The 20,024-nt window shown below is 38.4% G+C and overlaps 1 protein-coding gene across 1 annotated transcript in view; it reads left to right on the top strand.

Annotated features, from left to right (window-relative positions):
* Nucleotides 1-20,024, top strand: part of LOC121378265 (ras-GEF domain-containing family member 1B-like) — a 150,794-nt gene that overhangs the window by 39,340 nt on the left and 91,430 nt on the right. The window contains exons 3-5 of the mRNA XM_041506345.1: nucleotides 5,450-5,545; nucleotides 6,716-6,750; nucleotides 8,122-8,209. Of these exons, the coding sequence (XP_041362279.1) occupies nucleotides 5,450-5,545; nucleotides 6,716-6,750; nucleotides 8,122-8,209 (219 nt within the window). The remainder of the gene's footprint in view (nucleotides 1-5,449; nucleotides 5,546-6,715; nucleotides 6,751-8,121; nucleotides 8,210-20,024) is intronic.

The raw sequence follows: 20,024 nt of genomic DNA, 5'->3' as shown, positions 1-20,024 counted from the left end.
ATACAGGAAGCTTTAGGTGAAAGGAATGTTTGTATAACAACACCAGCACAGTTTTAATCAGCAACATTTGGGTGTCTTAACATGTCTATGGAGAGATCTTGATTTAGGCATTGATTGTTAATTTGTTTTGTTTAATGACACCACAAGAGCACATTGATTTATTAATCATCGGCTATTGGGTGTCAAACATTTGGTAATTTTGATATATAGTCTTAAAGAGAAAACCCACTAAATTTTTTCATTAGTAGCAAGGGATTTTTTATATGCACCATCCCACAGACAGGATAGCACATACTACAGCCTTTGACATACCAGTCATGGTGTACTGGCAGGAACAAAAAAGAAAGAAAGAAATGTTTTATTTAACTACGCACTCAACACATTTTATTTACAGTTATATGGCGTCAGACATATGGTTAAGGACCACACAGATATTGAGAGAGGAAACCCGCTGTTGCCACTTCATGGGCTACTCTTTTCGATTAGCAACAAGGGATCTTTTATATGCACCATCCCACAGACAGGATAGTACATACCATGGCCTTTGTTACACCAGTTGTGGAGCACTGGTTGGAACGAGAAATAGCCCAATGGTTCCACCAACAGGGATCGATCCTAGACCGACCGCGCATCGAGCGAATGCTTTACCACTGGGATACGTCCCGCCCCTGGCAGAAACAAACAAATAGATGAACAAACAAATAGCCCAATGAGCCCACAGACAAATAGCCCAATGAGCAGTAACAAACCACAGACAATGGATCAATCCTAGACTGACTGTGCATTTTCGAGTGCTTTACCACTGGGATCAACTAGTCCCGCCCCTGGCAGAAACAAACAAATAGCCCCAATGGGATCAATCCTAGACTGACTGTGCATTTTCGACCCACACTGGGACTGGGATCAATCCTAGACTGACTGTGCATTTTCGAGTGCTTTACCACTGGGATACGTCCCGCCCCTGGCAGAAACAAACAAATAGCCCAATGAGCCCACAGACTGGGATCAATCCTAGACTGACTGTGCATTTTCGAGTGCTTTACCACTGGGCTAAGTCCACCCTGCATTGCTTGTTGTTCAGTCTTTAAGGTATTATTTTACACTTAATACATATTGCTTGTTGTTCAGTCTTTAAGGTATTATTTTACATTAATACATATTGTTTGAAAATAATAATAATAAAAATGTGGTAATTGTGACACCTTTGGCATGTTTAGGACAAGGCAGAGTGCTCACAAACAATATGACTAGTATCATTGTCTTCTATCAAATTACATCCGTCTAACATTAGGTGCAAAAACCTGTCTATCAAGTGACCTCAATCATTCACCGTCCTAAACAGGCCACTGATCTAGAGGTTGGGAGAAGAAACCTGCTGCTGCCACATGTCAATTAGCAAATGTGAAATTTTATATCAATTTGTCCACAGACAAGACAGCACATACTACAGCCTTTGATTGACAGTTCACACTACTTGGAATGAGAAATAACTCAATTCCAGAGATACAAAGGAAATTTAATTTTTTAACCACTCATACAAAGCTAGTAAATCACAGACTAGGGTATGTGCTGTCATGACTGGTATATATCAAAACCATGATAGGTTGAAAGGTAATTTAACATAATGGGCCCCTATAGTTGATGGCTTCTTCCAATGCCTATATATGTATGTCCTGTCCATGAGTATAAGCAAATAAAAGATTGCTTGCTGTTTATCACTAAGCATAGCGTATTTGGAAGCATTGAGGTTCTCCTTTCTTGATCAAGTATAAAAATAACCATATACATGTATGTCAGACACAAAATAGCCATAGTTTTAAATGTGCTTAGGTATGTTTAATCATATTTATAGGATATTAAATGAGCTTCCATTGCGTATCATGTTTATCGCCTGAGTGAAATAATTTTCAGTTGTCACGAGCTTTAATATCCTATTTATTACTGATAATCGATCTTAATTTATATCGCTCAACTCGTTTAGTTGACGTTCCTGCAAGATTGTAGTGTACCGATCGATGTCGAAGTGTTACGTCCCACTTGGCGTTCTAGTGGGACATACCAAACCAAAATATTTTTAACCATATGGGTAATAAATTCCTTTTCATTTTTTTTTCATACTGTAAAGCATGTGTTGCATCTAATCACTATTGATATACTATTGATATAATAATTTGTTGATTGCTAAGCATAGTACAGATAGATGCTTGCCTGACGATACTTAAACTTTAAAAAAGTGGTTTTCAAAAGTTAAGCACGTGTTCAGCATTGTAAAATCATTTAGTAATCTTATGTGACATCAGCTTTGAAAACTGTTTGCAGGAAATATTTATCTTCCCAGTAATGGCTGACCATTCTGTGAATTGAGGAATCTGTGTCAACATGGCTGGTCTTATAATGCCAAAAGGAGAGTTTAAGTTGTTTGTGAAATGTTGGTATAAAACACGAACTGTCATTGATCTATTATTGTTCCATCTGTTCACATGTATTATTTAAACAGTGTGTTTGTCAACCGCTGACCTAGACTTTGTCCTGTACTTCTGGAATGGTTGTCTCAAGGGACATCACTCTTTTATGTTGTCTCAAACAACATCATTGGATGTTAAGTCTCAAGAGATATCATTGGATATTGTTGCAAAAGGCTATCATCCAGTCAGTGCACCAAGACTGGTATATCAAAGGATGTGGTATGTACTATTCTGTCTGTGGGGGACGGTGCATATAAAAGATCCCTTGCTACTAATAGAACAATGTAGCGGGTTTCCTCTCTAAGACTATATGTCAAAATTACCAAATGTTTGACATCCAGTAGACAATGGTTAATAAATCAATGTGCTCTAGTGATGTCGTTAAACAAACCAAACAAACAAGGGCTATCACTGCATGTAATCTGTAGAATATACGTTACCATATAGAATCTCATAGCTGACAGTGTTAACATTTGGCTAAGTTTAACCTAGATTTTTATATCTATTCCTAATTAAGGTTCAAGTACGCTGTCCTGGACACACATCTCAGATAATTTGACTGTGTAGTATCAGAGGGTTAGTGGTTAGTGAGAGAGAAGTCTTTGTGATTGTCTCACACCATTCCATTGAGCTGTTAAATTGACTCTGCGTGTCAGTACCACCTAGTTCCATACACATTTTAAGCAGAAAGATACTTGTCATAGTACTGTGTGGAATAAAATTGCATTCATTTACTGTTCAAGTAAAACAATATTTTATGACAACAAACACTGTCACATCCGTCAACATTGGCAGCACTGGCAGTGAACATGATGAACATCATTGGGTATTGTCTCAAGGGACATCAATGGATGTTATCTCATGGGACATCATTGGGTATTGTCTCAAGGGACATCACTGGGTATTGTCTCAAGGGACATCACTGGGTATTGTCCCAAGGGACATCATTGGGTATTGTCTCAAGGGACATCAATGGATGTTATCTCAAGGGACATCATTGGGTATTGTCTCAAGGGACATCAATGGATGTTATCTCAAGGGACATCATTGGGTTTTGTCTCAAGGGACATCACTGGGTATTGTCTCAAGGGACATCACTGGGTATTGTCTCAAGGGACATCACTGGGTATTGTCTCAAGGGACATCAATGGATGTTATCTCAAGGGACACCATTGGGTATTGTCTCAAGGGACATCACTGGGTCTTGTCTCAAGGGACATCAATGGATGTTATCTCAAGGGACACCATTGGGTATTGTCTCAAGGGACACCATTGGGTATTGTCTCAAGGGACATCACTGGATGTTATCTCAAGGGACATCATTGGGTATTGTCTCAAGGGACACCATTGGGTATTGTCTCAAGGGACATCACTGGGTATTGTCTCAAGGGACATCACTGGATGTTATTTCAAGGGACATCATTGGGTATTGTCTCAAGGGACATCATTGGGTATTGTCTCAAGGGACATCACTGGGTATTGTCTCAAGGGACATCACTGGATGTTATCTCAAGGGACATCACTGGGTATTGTCTGAAGGGACATCAATGGATTAGAAATCTCATTGTGTCACGGGACATCACTGGGTATAGTCTCATGAGACATCATTAGATATTGTATCAAGGGACATCATTGGGTACTGTCTCAAGGGACATCACTGGGTATTGTCTCAAGGGACATGACTGGGTATTGTCTCAAGGGACATCACTGGATGTTAAGTGCAAAGTTCATGGCTGGATGTTATCTGAAGGACATCAATAGATATTGGCTCAGGGGATATCACTAGGTATTGTCTCAAGGAACATCACTGAATGTGACTTCAAAATTTAGAAAAAAATCAAAAATCAAAGAACATTACTGGGTTTTGTCTCAAGGGATTTAACAGGAGGTTGTCTAAAATTCTTCACTACAACATTATGGGATATTGCTTCAAGGGACATCACAGGGTATTGACTTAAGGGATGTAACTGGATGTTGTCTCAAAATTCATCAGTGTATGTTGTCTTAGGGGTGATAATGTTTGTCACAGTGGACATCACTTAGTGTTTTCTCATAGTTCATAATTAGATAACACTTGGATAAGAACTGGTTGTAAATTATTATCATTTTAACTAAGAATTTAAATAAAATAATATCTCTATACAATCAAATTTTTCTGCATGAAAGTACATGGGACTTCAAGGGTAGTTAGCTGAAATGAATGTTAAAAGGTATGTTTTTGTATGCAGTACGTCCTTCATTGTCAGTGAATGTAACTTTATAGTATATTTGCATGATTACCTTTTGTACTCTTCCAGTTAATGAGAAAATGTTGAGTCTTTTTATAGATAATCATAAAGCAAATATAATTTATTTAGTAGTTTCAACTTACCACCTTAGTGGATCCATTGTCTAATTAGGTTTTTCCCATCCCAACCAGTGCACCACAACTGGTATATTAAAAGCCATGGTATGTGCTGTCATGTTTGTGGGAAAGTGCATATAAAAAAGAAATCCCTTGCTCCCTAGTGAAAAAATGTAGCGGGTTTCCTCTAAGAGTCCAAAATTACAAACTATTTAACATCCAATAGTTCAATGATTAATAAATCAAAACAGACTTTAACCTGGGGGTTTTCTAACTTAAAACATGTTAAATTTGTTTAATAGTTTTCTTACCAGTTGACTTAAAAACTGAAAATATGTTAATGCAATTTGCAGTGACCTAAATATAACACCTAGCTAAGAAGCTAAAAAGTGAAACTATGACTCATTTTTAAACTTACTTTAGTAACACTATATGCACCTTAGTGCACGTTTTAACCTTTATCAGAACAATTATGGAACATGGCCTCTTAATCATGAAATCCACAACTACTGTTCACACTCAGTGTCCCTAAAGTAGTTCTGTGTTATTCTGAAAATGTCATCTACATTAACACTTTCGCTAATGACTATGATTCAGGCAGTTTTCAATGTTATTAATTTTGTGTGCGGTTTTTTTTCAGGTGACCTTTCTTTTGCTTGAAGCTGAGAAAAGAAAATTATCTGTGCTTCAGAGAGAGCTGGGATTGCAGCAGAACACAGGACATGGCATACAGAAGGTAAAAAATACAAGCCAGAAATATTTATAAAAAAAACTAGTTATGTATAATAACCTTACAGACTAATCTTTGGTTGGAACAATCTTAGTTATCTTCTTTTTTCTAAATTCATATTAAAAAAAGGAGGAACAGTACAGTGTCTAGTTGACATTTCTGTTTTCTTTGGTTTGAAAATAAATGTTCAAGTTGTCTAAATTAGATAACCGGCCTCGGTGGCATCGTGGTTAGGCTATCAGTATACAGGCTGGTAGGTACTGTGTTCGGATCCCAGTCAAGGCAATGGATTTTTAATCCAGATACCAACTCCAAACCCTGAGTGAGTGCTCCGCAAGGCTCATTGGGTAGGTGTAAACTGACCAGTGATCCATAACTGGTTCAACAAAGGCCATGGTTTGTGCTATCCTGCCTGTGGGAAGCGCAAATAAAAGATCCCTTGCTGCTAATCGGACAGAGTAGCCCATGAAGTGGCGACAGCGGGTTTCCTCTCAAAATCTGTGTGGTCCTTAACCATATGTCTGACGCCATATAACCGTAAATAAAATGTGTTTAGTGCATCGTTAAATAAAACATTTCTTTCTTTCTTTCTAAATTAGATCTTTAAGTCTAATAAATTTTACTGTAAAATGTATTAAGGGGAGATAAATGGTACATCAGTAAGTGGAGATAAATGGTAAATTTTCACTATGTAGAGATATAACAGAGACTTTGCAATATAATTTGACAAATAAAAAGCAAGAACTACCCCAGAAAGCCTCTCTTTTCACATAAGAACAGCTATTTATTTATTTATCAGTTAATTGTGACTAAAATGTTTATCCCCTATGTATTCCCATTTGTCACCTTCTAATTGTACTTTGTTTTTCGCAAATTTATTTTGTGTATTTATTAGATCACAAATATAAAAACATTGACTGTAAACAATTAATCATGCCCCAAGGAAAAAGTAAAACTTCCAAAACTTCCTGCCCCCCCCCCCCCCATAAAACCCCCAACCCAAATACATGTATATAGACAAATCAGCATTTATTCATCAATGGCCTCACCAATATTATTTTAAGTAGCAGTCATGGTCTGATTATAGTACTGAAGTCCCTAAAATCGCTATTAAGAAGTGACCTATAGAGAGAAATTGTTGATATCATGGTAACTAATTTTTTTTTTTTTTTTCAGAGACGAGAAATTGAACAGCTGAAGAGAAATATCAGGTGAGAACAAATAATTGGTGATAATTATAACTTGTTTTTATCTTCATATCCAATCTGTCTTTATATCAATCAGTGTTTAAGCATGCTTTCCTGGGCATTCAATTTGGATACCCGGGATGCTTTGACTGCTTCCCATAACAGAAATTAATGATTACAGTCTGAAAAAAACTAAATGATTATATTGTAGTTGTTAGTCACTAGTGCTTAGTTTACTATTGTTAGCTTTATGTATAAGAATATAATCAACTGATAGGTAATTAATACCTAAGAAATTCAAAACAAAATATGTATTCTGGCAAATGTCTTTAAAACCCCTGCGTGTGCTGTAACCTCACCGTGGTGCAGGGGTGTAACATTATCTTTGATAATGGCCAATACAGCACAAAACTGAAGTTTTGAGTAAAATTCAGTATCTGTAAAATTCTGTGATATTTGTGTTTTTGCACAGTTCTTTATACTGTTTTTGTTTGTCTTGAATTTTTATAGTGATGAGGATCATCACTTTATTATTGCCTTACCATAGTTTGACAATAGCCGAGCCTTTTTTTCGTGCTGTCCGTTAAACATTCATTCATTCTGAGAAAATGTCTTAAAACTGAATTGATGTACTGGTAGCAAACTTGACTCAGTCTGATAAGGATTTTTAATATGTGCTGAATCAAAATAACTGTTGTATAAGGGAAAACTTTTTTGAAGTATCAGTGAGTTATGTGTGAGGTTTCCCCCACTATTTTAACTTCCTTCTTTAAAGAAGCCTTTAATCTTCTGTCCTCTAGCAGGACGTAACCTCTGAGAAAAAGAATAAAATGAATGATCACTACATGAACTTGTGCGCGGGTCAGCATTTAAAAAAAACAAATTGTGAAATTTTTTGAATTCATCAAGTTTTGTTTTTACTATTTAACTTTCAATTTTTATTGGATGTAATTTTCTTTTCATGGGGCAGGACGTAGCCCATTGGTAAAATGTTCACTTGATGCGCGGTCAGTCTGGGATCGATCCCCGTCGGTGGACCCATTGGGCTATTTCTCGCTTCAGCCAGTGCACCACGACTGGTATATTAAAGGCTGCGGTATATGTTATCCTGTCTGTGGGATGGTGCATATAAAAGATCCCTTGCTGCTAATAAAAAAAAGTAGCCCATGAAGTGACGACAGCGGGTTTCCTCTCTAAATATCTGTGTGGTCCTTAACCATATGTCCAATGCCATTTAACCATAAATAAAATGTGTTGAGTGCATCATTAAATAAAACATTTCCTTCCTTCCTCTTTTCATTCTACATAAATAATATTTGTTGACATTTGTTAAAATTATATATACATATGGAATATTGTTCATAACACTTTTTTATGTTATTATTTGTTTCTCAGCCGGATTCAGCATCAATATGACCATTTGGAGGAAGAGTACAAGGTCGCTGCCATGGGAGCCATCAGGAGAACAAATCAGATTAAGAGGGTGAGTATTTTTAATTGGTGCTGTGTGTTTGTATTCTCTGTTACTTTGTATTATACCTTTAATTTGAATTCTGTAAATCCATTTTTTTCTCAAAAACAACTGTATGTTTTTTATCATGTTCTCCATGTTACAGTGAAGAAGGACCTTTTCTTTTCCACAGTGTAGTTCTCAAGATTTAAAACTTTGTGCAGAAACACTTGTTTTGTTCCATTTTCTTTTACCATCGTAATCCATTAAAAATAGTTTTTCAGTAATAATGATAATGTAACAATATTAAGTAACATATTTTTAGTTATGCTACTAGCTGCATGAACACAATACTGATTGAGATAACTTTAACAGTGCTGGTAGATACTGGGTTGACATCACAGTACCGATTCCAATCCAGAGTGACATGACTGAATCATAGTTGGATATAAGCATAAAAATAAATGAAAGCAAAATATAAGTGCAACTTGGAATACAATAATAATTGTTATTGTCTCTCAATATGTAGGGTACATTTAAAAGCACTAGTCAGTCATAATGTAAATCCGCTGTATGCAAAACATCTTGACCAAAAGTGACATTGTGCAAACATGGCTTATATTGGTGCACATAAATAGTCTTCCAGGGCTAGCTCTGGCACTCACCAAATTCGCCAATTGCGAATTTTGAGAACAATTGGCAAATTTTATTTTAATTTGGAGAAATAATTTCAAGTATTAATTGGTATTTTGTTACAAAATAACTGAGAATCTATAAAATTTGGAAGTTTAATATATAATTTGGCGAATGTTTCTGCTGATCCAGAGCTAGCCATGTCTTTGTATCAAAGTTGTTACCTGCAACTTCAAATATAAAACAAAAAGTATCTACACCAACATAGAAAAACATTTCAGATTTAAACAGAATCAATTATGTCAACTTTAACCCATGTATCATGTATTTATAACACCATCGAGACATAAATCCTCAGTGAATTGACCTGCTTATGTGAACATAATGAACACCCAGTAAAAACCACCCACAAATCCACTATGAATTGACCTGCTTATGTGAACATAATGAACACCTAGTAAAACCCAGCCTGGACGTTGATCCATTGTCCTTGGATCTGAGGGGGCAGAATGAACTGTCTAATGGTCTAGAATCACTGAGACTTGAGCTGGACTGATGGCCCTGTGTAACATGTAATTAGAGGGACCGGTCAGTCTCTGGCCATTGTGTGGCCTGAAAGATGATCCCTCTTGTGACCCTCTGCGTGCTACTTCTCGTCTAAGGTTTCCACGATCTAATGATACCTTTAGAAGTCACCCTCCATGTCATTACCTTGATGCCATTACCTCCAGTGTCAGAGGTTTGGGAATCCCATATTGCACATCGGTTAATGCAGTTTATATGAGAACACACTGGTTGACCACACAAGATTTCATTTTCTGCTTTCTGTTGTTAGAGATGGTTCTTAATCTTAGTGTTATCTTGATTCACAGAGACATGGAACTTTTACAGTCTCTTGACTACAGTAGTGATATTATTCTCTTAATGTTAAATAAATATAGTGCTCAAATTGTTACATCTTCATCTCTCTTTTTTGGTCTCTCTCTTTTCTTTTGTCTTTCTCTCCCTCTCTTTCTCTTGTCTTTTTTGTCTGTCCATCTCTCTCTGTCTCTGCCTCTGTATCTCTCATTCTCTGTCTCTGTCTCTGTCTCTGTCTCTCTCTCTCTCTCTCTCTCTCTCTCTCTCTCCTCTCTCTCTCTCTCTCTCTCTCTCTCTCTCTCTCTCTCTCTCTCTCTCTCTCTCTCTCTCTCTCTCTCTCTGTCTCTCTCTCTCTGTCTCTGTCTCTGTCTCTCTTTTTTGAGGGTTTTTGGTGGGTTATTGTCAACTTTTAAAAAAGTGGTCACTGATAAGCTTTTGTCGACTGGATTACTGTCTGGTTGAGTTATAGTTTGTATACCAGGTACCAGAAAATTCAAGGAAGCACGATGAAGCATAAATTTTATTTTTATTTCAAACCCAAAGAAAAGATTCATGTGTTTTTGACATTGCATATCTGTACAAGAGTGAGGTCAAGGTACATTTAAACAAAGCTATGGCATAAAAAGATAACAACCAAAATACATCATACCATGTTGTAAGATAATACCCATGACATTATCGAGAATACAATATTGAAATAAAGGATTATACAGATTTTTTTCATGATAACAATTATTAAACATAAACCATTAAATGTCTAAAAATATGGTCATCATCTATGTTAATTTAATGCAAAAGGACTCGTATTTGTTAAGCAATGGACTTATTTTTAATAATAAATTTACTTGACTTTTTTTAAATGATTATTTATTCTTGTTAAAATAAAATATTCATACAATTAATTACTGAATTGTATAATATCCAGCAAAAAAACCCCAACCAAACAGTTTTCCAGGTTGGTTTGTTCCTTTAGTATTAGTATATTTTCAAATATCTACATAATGAAACTCAGTCCTGAAAAAAAAAAAAAAAAGTACAATCATTGTCACAAGATTATGTCACATCCTCTATTTAATAATTAGAATTTTTTTTCGCCAATTACATCAACTTGTTTAAATGAGGGTCAGCTAACAAGTGCCATGAGTGGGTGTAATACGACTATTTTAAACACCAGGGACCAAGATTCTCTTCCACATGTACATACAATGTAGCACTTGATGATGTATGAGGCAAAGTGTCCAATTGTTCATATTCAGGATGCATGATTCATAATCAATGTGTGCTGCTTGCAACATTGTCATCTTTGTATTTATAACTTAGGGGACGGAACGTAGCCCAGTTGTGAAGTGTTCGCCTGATGCACAGTCAGTCTAGGATCGATGCCTGTTTCTTGTTCTAGCCAGTGAGTGAACCCTGACTGGTATATCAAAGGCAGTGGTATGTGCTAACCTGTCTGTGGCATGGTGCATATAAAAGATCCCTTTCGGGTTTCCTCTCTAAGACTATAAGTTAAAATTACCAGATGTTTGATATCCAATAGCCGATGATTAATAAATCAATGTGCTCTAGTGGTGTTGTTAAACAAACCAAACAAACAAGGACTATCACTGCATGTAATCTGTAGAATATACCTTGTGGTGTTGTTAAACTTTAACTTTTATTAAAATACTTCATGTACCTTTCAATATACAACACTTTTACCTGAGAATATATATATATATTATATATATATATATATATATAATATATATATATATCCCCCCTCCTTATAAAAAAAGAGAGAGGGAAAGGGTACAAATGGGTAGAGAGAACTCCGCGAGAGAGAGTGGAGAGAGAGATGCTTTGTGAGGAGAGAGAGAGATTGCATGTCCCAAACAGAGAGAGACGGAGAGTTTAGAGGAGAGAGACTGAGACAAGAGAGAGAGAGAGAGAGAGGAGAGAGAGAGAGAGAGAGACCATGTCAGAGAGACGAGAGAGTCTGCACGTGAGAGAACACCGAGGAGATAAAAGTGAGAGTGAGAGCCTGGAGATCTGGAGACGAGAGACATCCAGACATGCCACAGACAGACAGACCGCAGAGAAACAGACAGACGGCCGACTAGACGCACAGAATCCAGACAGACAGACAGCAGACAGACAGACAGACAGACACAGACCAGACAGACAGACAGACCGACCAGACAGACAGACAGACAGACAGACAGACAGACAGACAGACAGACGACAGACAGACAGACAGGACAGACAGACAGACAGGACAGACAGACAGACAGACAGACAGACAGACAGACAGACAGACAGACAGACAGACAGACAGACAGACAGGACAGACAGACAGACAGACAGACAGACAGACAGACAGACAGACAGACAGACAGACAGACAGACAGACAGACGACAGACAGACAGACAGACAGACAGACAGATCGACAGACCTCACAGACAGACAGACAGACAGTGACGAGTCCCGACAGACAGACTCAGACAGTCAGACAGACAGACAGACAGACAGACAGACGACAGACAGACAGGACAGACAGACAGACAGACAGACAGACAGACAGACGGACAGTACAGACAGACAGACCGACAGACAGACAGACAGACAGACAGACAGACAGACAGACAGACAGACACAGACAGACAGACAGACAGACAGACAGACAGACAGACAGACAGACACAGACAGACAGACAGACAACGACAGACAGACAGACAGACAGACAGACAGACAGACAGACAGACAGACAGACAGACAGACAGACAGACAGACAGACAGACAGACAGACATGGACCAGACAGACAGACAGACAGACAGACAGACAGACGACGCCACAGACAGACAGACAGACAGACAGACAGACAGCCAGTGGGCCACCACAGACAGGGACAGACTGACAGACAGACAGACGGTGCCACAGACAGACACGCGGACAGACAGACAGACAGACAGACTTGACAGACAGACAGACATCACTTAGACAGACAGACAGAACAGACAGACAGACAGACAGACTCACCAGACAGACAGACAGACAGACAGACAGACAGACAGACAGACAGACAGACAGACAGACAGACAGACAGATAAAGAAAGACAGACAGAACAGGGGACAGGACAGAGAGAGAGAGACAGACAGACAGACAGACAGACAGAGAGAGAGAGACAGACAGACAGACAGACAGACAGACAGACAGACAGACAGACAGACAGACAGACAGACAGACAGACAGACAGACAGACAGACAGACAGACAGACAGACAGACAGACAGACAGACAGACAGACAGACAGAGACAGACAGAGAGAGAGAGACAGACAGACAGACAGACAGACAGACAGACAGACAGACAGACAGACAGACAGACAGACAGACAGACAGAGACACAGACAGAGACAGAGACACAGAGAGAGACAGAGACAGACACACACAGAGAGAGAGAGAGAGAGAGAGAGACAGACAGACAGACAGACAGACAGACAGACAGACAGACAGACAGACAGACAGAGACACAGACAGAGACACAGACAGACAGAGACACAGAGAGAGACAGAGACAGACACACAGAGAGAGAGAGAGAGAGAGAGAGAGAGAGAGACAGAGACAGACAGACAGACAGACAGACAGACAGACAGACAGACAGACAGACAGACAGACAGACAGACAGACAGACAGACAGACAGACAGACAGACAGACAGACACACACACACACACACAGACACAGACACAGACACAGACACACACACAGAGAGACAGAGACAGACAGAAAGAGAGAGAGAGAGAGAGAGAGAGAGAGAGAGAGAGAGAGAGAGACTGACTGAAAATGGACATACAGACCTTTTCTGTGAATTAGCAATGTGTGCATTAATACTGATTGAAAGTCCTAACACACATTAATAATAAACATCACATGGTTATGTACTTAATAAAAAACAACAACATTCTCTTGATGTTCATTTTACAATGTACTTTATACCACTAAGTATACATTTTACTGTATTAACACGCTGAGATGAAATATTCTAGCAATACTGTGAGACTGTCATTTGAATACTGCGTTAAGAAAGGAAGATTTACTGATGATCTTAGTGTCCACACGTTAATGAGAATCTGACAGATTTCTTGTCCGGGTGACACTGCAGCACCGCGCTCTGAACCGGCCGCTGACAGTAGACTGGCGCTTGGCCAAAACCACCACCACCATCTCCATGTAGGTGTTAAGGCATGCAAGTAAATAAAGAAAAGTCTGTGTGTTTGTTATACTAGCTGAGTATAAGGGCACCGTGACTCAACTGTGGTTTTAGTTACAACATTAGTTACAAGACTCGATAATCTGCATGTAATATGTGTTACATAAAAGTTGATGGAGTTAAAAAGTGATAAAATATGTTTATGGCAATAAAAATCTTCTAAGAGTTGTTATATCACTCATCCATCCATCCTTACAAGATTACATTCACACATTCTCCTGTCCATCCATCCATGCATACATCCATACATCCATTTGATGTTCATTCATCCATTTATCCATCCAACTAATCGTCCATCCATGTTTTCATCTCACCATCCATCCATCCGTCCGTCCATTCATTCATTCATCCATCCATCCATACATCCGTCCATCCATCCATCTGTCCTTCCATCTTTCCATCCATCAATCCATCCATCCATGTGTATGTCCATCCAACTAATAATTTATCCATCTGTCCATCCATCCATTTGTTGTCCATCCATCCACCCATCCATCATTTGTCCATTTGTCCATTTGTCCATTCATCCATCCATCCATCCATCCATCCATCCATTACAATTGATGGTTTTAATCTTTGACATCAGAGTTGGAACAATTAAGATTTGGGGAAATGTTGTTATGAGATAACTTTGTTTCTTTCTTCTGTACCATTCTGTCTTCATGTTCCCCAGACTTTAACCTTCTTAAACTTTCATTTTTTTAGATGGGGGTTTTCTTTGTGATTTTTAAACTATTGAGCATTGGTGTACAATGTAATTAATACCTCTTGTGTGGGGAAGTTTATTATCATGTACCTGCTTAACCCAGGTGGTGTTATCGTGACAAACTTTACAACAAACTGGCATTGACACAAGAGATACGTTCTGTCAGTAAGAAATACCACAGTTACTTAACTTGCTGAAGGAAACGTTTCCAAGAATTTTACATCTGGAACAGGCAGTCTGTTCAAGCAGTGAGAACTCTGAGGTCTGTAGCCAGTCTGATATTACAACAGCTTGATGTTGGTGCCAGGATTAAGTCACCTAGTAGATAAACACTGGTGTAGGAAGTGTGTGTGTGTGTGTGTGTGTGCCCCCCCCCCCCCCACACCCACACTTTTAAGATATTTTGCTTTATATTTACTTTTTAATAGTGTAAAAATGTGTAAATATAAAAGTGTGCCCCCCCCCACACACACACACTTTTTGGCACCTTCCTATGCCACTGATAAAGATTATTTCATCTTCATGTACAGTGTGTTCATTAGCAGACGCCAGGTGATGATTTTTGGCGGTTATACATGTGTAGCTTCCGCTACTTCTGCCTATTTTTTATGACCTCTTCATTATCCTACTTTTTTTTTCAAACAGCCTCCTGTTTTTAAAAGATAAATAACACCCTGCATTTAATTAAAAGCACTGACCCTGGTTATTAAGATAGTGTAAAATATACTCAACAGCATTCAGTCGCATACGAAGGTGCCAAAATGGTGGGGGGGGGGGGGGGGGCACACACACACACACACACACACATATATATAAATAATATATATATATAAATATAAATATATATGAAGAGTTCAGGTGCAAAACGCGATATAAACCATTTTCTTTCTTTTTTTAGTTAAAGCCATTATTGTATGTCAGTAAGGGCTAATCGTAGGCCCACTGATTTGCCGCAAAACGCGATTGATCCTTATAAAATTGTATTGGGAAAAATGGATATATCGCGTTTTGCGCCTAAACTCTTCATATATACCATCACTGCTGCTACTGGATCAAGAAAAGTGTGGGGGGGGGCACATGCCCCCTTGCCCAAGCCCCTCCCCCTTCCCCCGCTTCCTACACCACCAGTGGCATTATTTAAGGCCTGGTACACTTTTTGGTAAGTTTTTGGGAGTGTTTTATTATGCTAGAAAGTTTTAAACACAAATGTTTTCTATATGTTTTTTGAGTAAATTTTGACCAGTGATACCTGCAAACATTGTACACAGATTGTTTTTTTTGTGTTTTATACTATATACATGCATTCAAAAAATGCCAAAAATATTTACTAGTCCTTAATTATTTTGTTGAGTATATTATTGTCTATTACAATTTTTTTAAATGTTAAATTACACATTACTTACAACTTGCTGTTTATATTATTAATTTTAGCAAATCTAATGTGTCTGGTCATTCTAGAGTTTGTACCAACTCAAATGCACTATATGTTAACTACAAAAGTCAACCTCAGGGACTACATGTATTGTCAGTGACTTTAATACAGTAAATCAAGTTTCTTCTTCTTTTCGTTCCTTCTTGTAATGATATCACAGAGAGATGTTTGCTGCCAGGATGAATCTCACAGTGACACGGAGGGATTCCTGGTCTCCATAAAGGTTTTCTTCTGTGTTTTTTGGTGTTGGCCAGTGAGCATCTCTGAGTTAGCTGTGTACGTCAAGTAACAAAAACTGTTTTAGAGTGGGTTCTCCCATGAAACATTTGTAACATTTGTAATATTGTTTATTTTATCTATTCAACTTTGAACAAAAATCAAACTTTCTAAGTGGCCTTTTTTTGGTAATTTTTTTTTTTTTTTTGCTTTGTAAATTTAGTTACAAACTGATACACAACATCATCAAAGGAAACTGGTTACATAAAGACAACATTCCATTATTTTAAATGTATTTTCTCCCTTTTCTAGTTTGTCAGACACCAATTTACTGGCCGTTTGTGTTACAATACTATGAGGTTTTAATGTTGATGGAAGTGAGGATCAATTTGCCTGCTGCTGACAGATCAAACAAACATGTAATTGCCAGCATGCAATGTTGTGTTATTGCCAGCCAGGCTTGGTCTTATTACATCATGGAACAGTTGTGTTACTTTCAGCCAGGCATGGTCTTATTATATCATGGAACATGGCTTACAGAGTCCAATGGCAACTGGTCCCAAGTCTTCATTAACCAGCTTGTGGGGAATTCTTAAATCTATAAACATTTCAGCAAGGAAGTCTTTGTAATTGCTGAAATCTCTGCTCTATTCAACTGCAGGCTCTTTCAGCCTATAGTTGCTCATCAGTACCTTTGTGTTGATGTGGCTACATGCAAAATGCCATTCGGAATTCATCAGCTGATTCCTGATATCAAACTTTGGATGCACAATAGCCCGTGATTTGTTGGAGTCTTGATAAATCCATGCTCTTGTTGAAACAAGAGACTAAATGACTTACGCTGACTTCTAAAATGTCCATTTCAGTAACACTACAAGGATAATTTTTAAGCAAGTTTTATTATTTTTTAAAATAGCTGTATAAAGTTTGCTTTGTTTAACGACTCCACTAGAGCACATTGATTTATTAATCATCGGCTGCTGGATGTCAAACTTTTGGTAATTTTGACAGGTACATGTAGTCATAGAGAAATTTACTCTTTTTTTTTATTAGGGATCTTTTATAAGCACTTTCTGACAGGCAGGACAACACATACCATGGCCGTTGATATATACTAGTTATGAGGCACTGGTAGGGATTGGGGAAAATCCAATCAGCTGTATGCAAAATGGAAATGAAACTTTTTGAATGACATCTCAACCCAGTTTAAACTGTGTCTATTTGTTATTTAATAAATGGTTATTGCAAGAATGAGAAAGAGATTTCCCACAGCCACCACATAGGTTCCTGTTACTAAAAAGCAGAAGGAGCCTTGTATATGAACATTCCCCTAGATAGAGCAAGACATACCACAGTCTTTGGGATGAGATTAAAACTTGATGGTTCCATGGACGGTGATCAATCCTACAACACATCACTTCTTAGATGATCATTCTACCACTCACACCCAGTAGCCAATGTGCTTCTTGTGCTGGGGTGTCATTAAAGTCATTCATTTATCTGCATCTTGCCCAGGTTGGGATTGATTCTGCAACCTTGCATAATTTACCTCACAGCTTTTATGGACGCAAATCCCACAGATATATAAAAAGCTGTATGTACCAAAAGAAAAGGAGTATTTGTTTAACAACATTTCACCTCAGCACATTTTTAAATGATAGCTATTTGGTGTGTAACATATGACTATTTGGACACTTGGTCAAGTGAGTGAAAGAGAGAATAATCCCTCAGATAGAACACCATGTAATTATCAGTAGGGCACTACTATGGTAGTTGGGACTCAATCACAGAGGATGACTCATCAAATGACCTGGGCCTATATTTTTAAAGCAATCTTAGCCTACGATATCGTAAAACCATCATAGGCTATGATGTTACTATGGTGTGTGCTGTAGTGATGTCACAACGTTCGATGGTTTTACGATTTCATAATGCTAAGATGGCTTAGAAAATATGGGCCCAGTGTGGGATCGATCTAGCTTAGTTGGTAGAGCTCTCCCCTGAGGTGCTTCAGTCACAGGAACAAATCCACTTAGTCAACCCATTCTTTGATTGGATTTTCTCTCATCTCAACCAATAACAATACCTCACAACTGGTATATCAAAGCTGTGGTAGGTGCTGTCCTGTCTGTTTTTTCATTAAGGTTATCCTGTCTGAAAATTAAAAAAATCCTGTTGCTGCTATAGGCTTCCTTTAAAACTACATGTTAAAAATGATCACATTTTTGACATCCAGTAACCAATGATTAATAAATCATTGTGCTCTAGTACTGTCAATAAACAAAACAAAACCATTAACTTTTTCATCAACATTTGAGTTTCATCCCAGTGGGGATATCAGATCAATCCCATAACCTTGCACCTTGTACCTGACAGCTTGCACTTCTACCTGACAGCTTTCACCCAAGTGAATGCCACAGATATGTGATAATCAGTATGTGCAGAAGTCGACAGTTTACACAACCTCACTGGAGCCGGGCTGCAAGCCTGCAGTGTTTGACTGCATCTCCTGCCTGTCAATACAACACATACACACACACCGACTTGTGATGTCTCGATGGTCAAACAACGCTCTGTTTGATGAACCTGGCAGGGGTGGGTCCGTTCTCTTTGATGAACTCGACAGGGGTGGGTCCGCTCTCTTTGATGAACTCGCCAGGGGTGGGTCCGGTTGTAGACTTCACCAACACAATGTCTCTGATGTGCCAGAGGTGAAATAACAAAAACATTTCTCTTAAAGAGAGTGGAAAGGAAAGATATTTTGAAAATGTACGTAATATGTTGCAACTGCTTGCAATGGGCCTTAAAAAGTTGGTACATGCAGGGTTTGCATGCACTGGTTTCCATGTTAACTGAGTTATTTTAACAACTCATGGGTAAAACCACTGCTCTGACCTCTTTCCATTTCTGGTTTCGGCCAGTACACCACTGCTGGTATATCAAAGGCCGTGGCGTGTACTACCCTCTCTGTGGGATGGTGCATATAAAAGATCCCTTGCTGCTAATCAAAAAAGAATAGCCCATGAAGTGGGTGACAGCGGAATTTCCTCTCAATATCTGTGTGGTCCTTAACCATATGTCTGACACCATATAACCGTAAATAAAATGTGTTGATTGTGTCATTAAATAAAACATTGCCTTCCTTTCTTCCTGACCTCTTTCTCTCACTAACCAATAACAACTAACCATTAATTCCTGACCTGGCAGGATCTAGCTCAGTTGGCAGAGCGCTCACCTGAAGTCTGGTGTCATAGGATCAAACCATGTCAGTGGACCCATTCTCTGATTGGGCTTCTTTCCATCTCAACCTGTGCACCACACCTGGTATAACAAAGGCCATGGTATGTGCTGTCCTGTTTTGGGAAATGTGCTCTAGTTGTGTTGTTAAACAAGAAGGAAATGTTTTAATTAACGACACACTCAACACATTTTATTTAGTTATATGTCGTCAGTGGCAGTGGGTTTTCTGTCTCACTGTGTGGTTCTTAATCATATATCCAATACCATATAACCGTAAATAAAAATGAGTTGAAAGAAAAAAAAGAAAGATTTTTTTTAAATTTTTTACGGTTATATGGCGTCAGACATGGTTAAGGACCACATAGATATTAGAGAGGAAACCCGCTGTTGCCACTTCATGGGCTATTCTTTTCGATTACCAGCAAGTGTTCTTTTATATGCACCATCCCACAGACAGGGTAGTACATACCACATCCTTTGATGTATCAGTCGTGGAGCACTGGCTGGATCA

This window comes from Gigantopelta aegis, chromosome 8 (assembly GCF_016097555.1).
Source record: "Gigantopelta aegis isolate Gae_Host chromosome 8, Gae_host_genome, whole genome shotgun sequence".
Taxonomy (NCBI): domain Eukaryota; kingdom Metazoa; phylum Mollusca; class Gastropoda; order Neomphalida; family Peltospiridae; genus Gigantopelta; species Gigantopelta aegis.
Note: the sequence above shows the minus strand (reverse complement) of the source record. Positions and strands in the feature narration are given on the sequence as shown.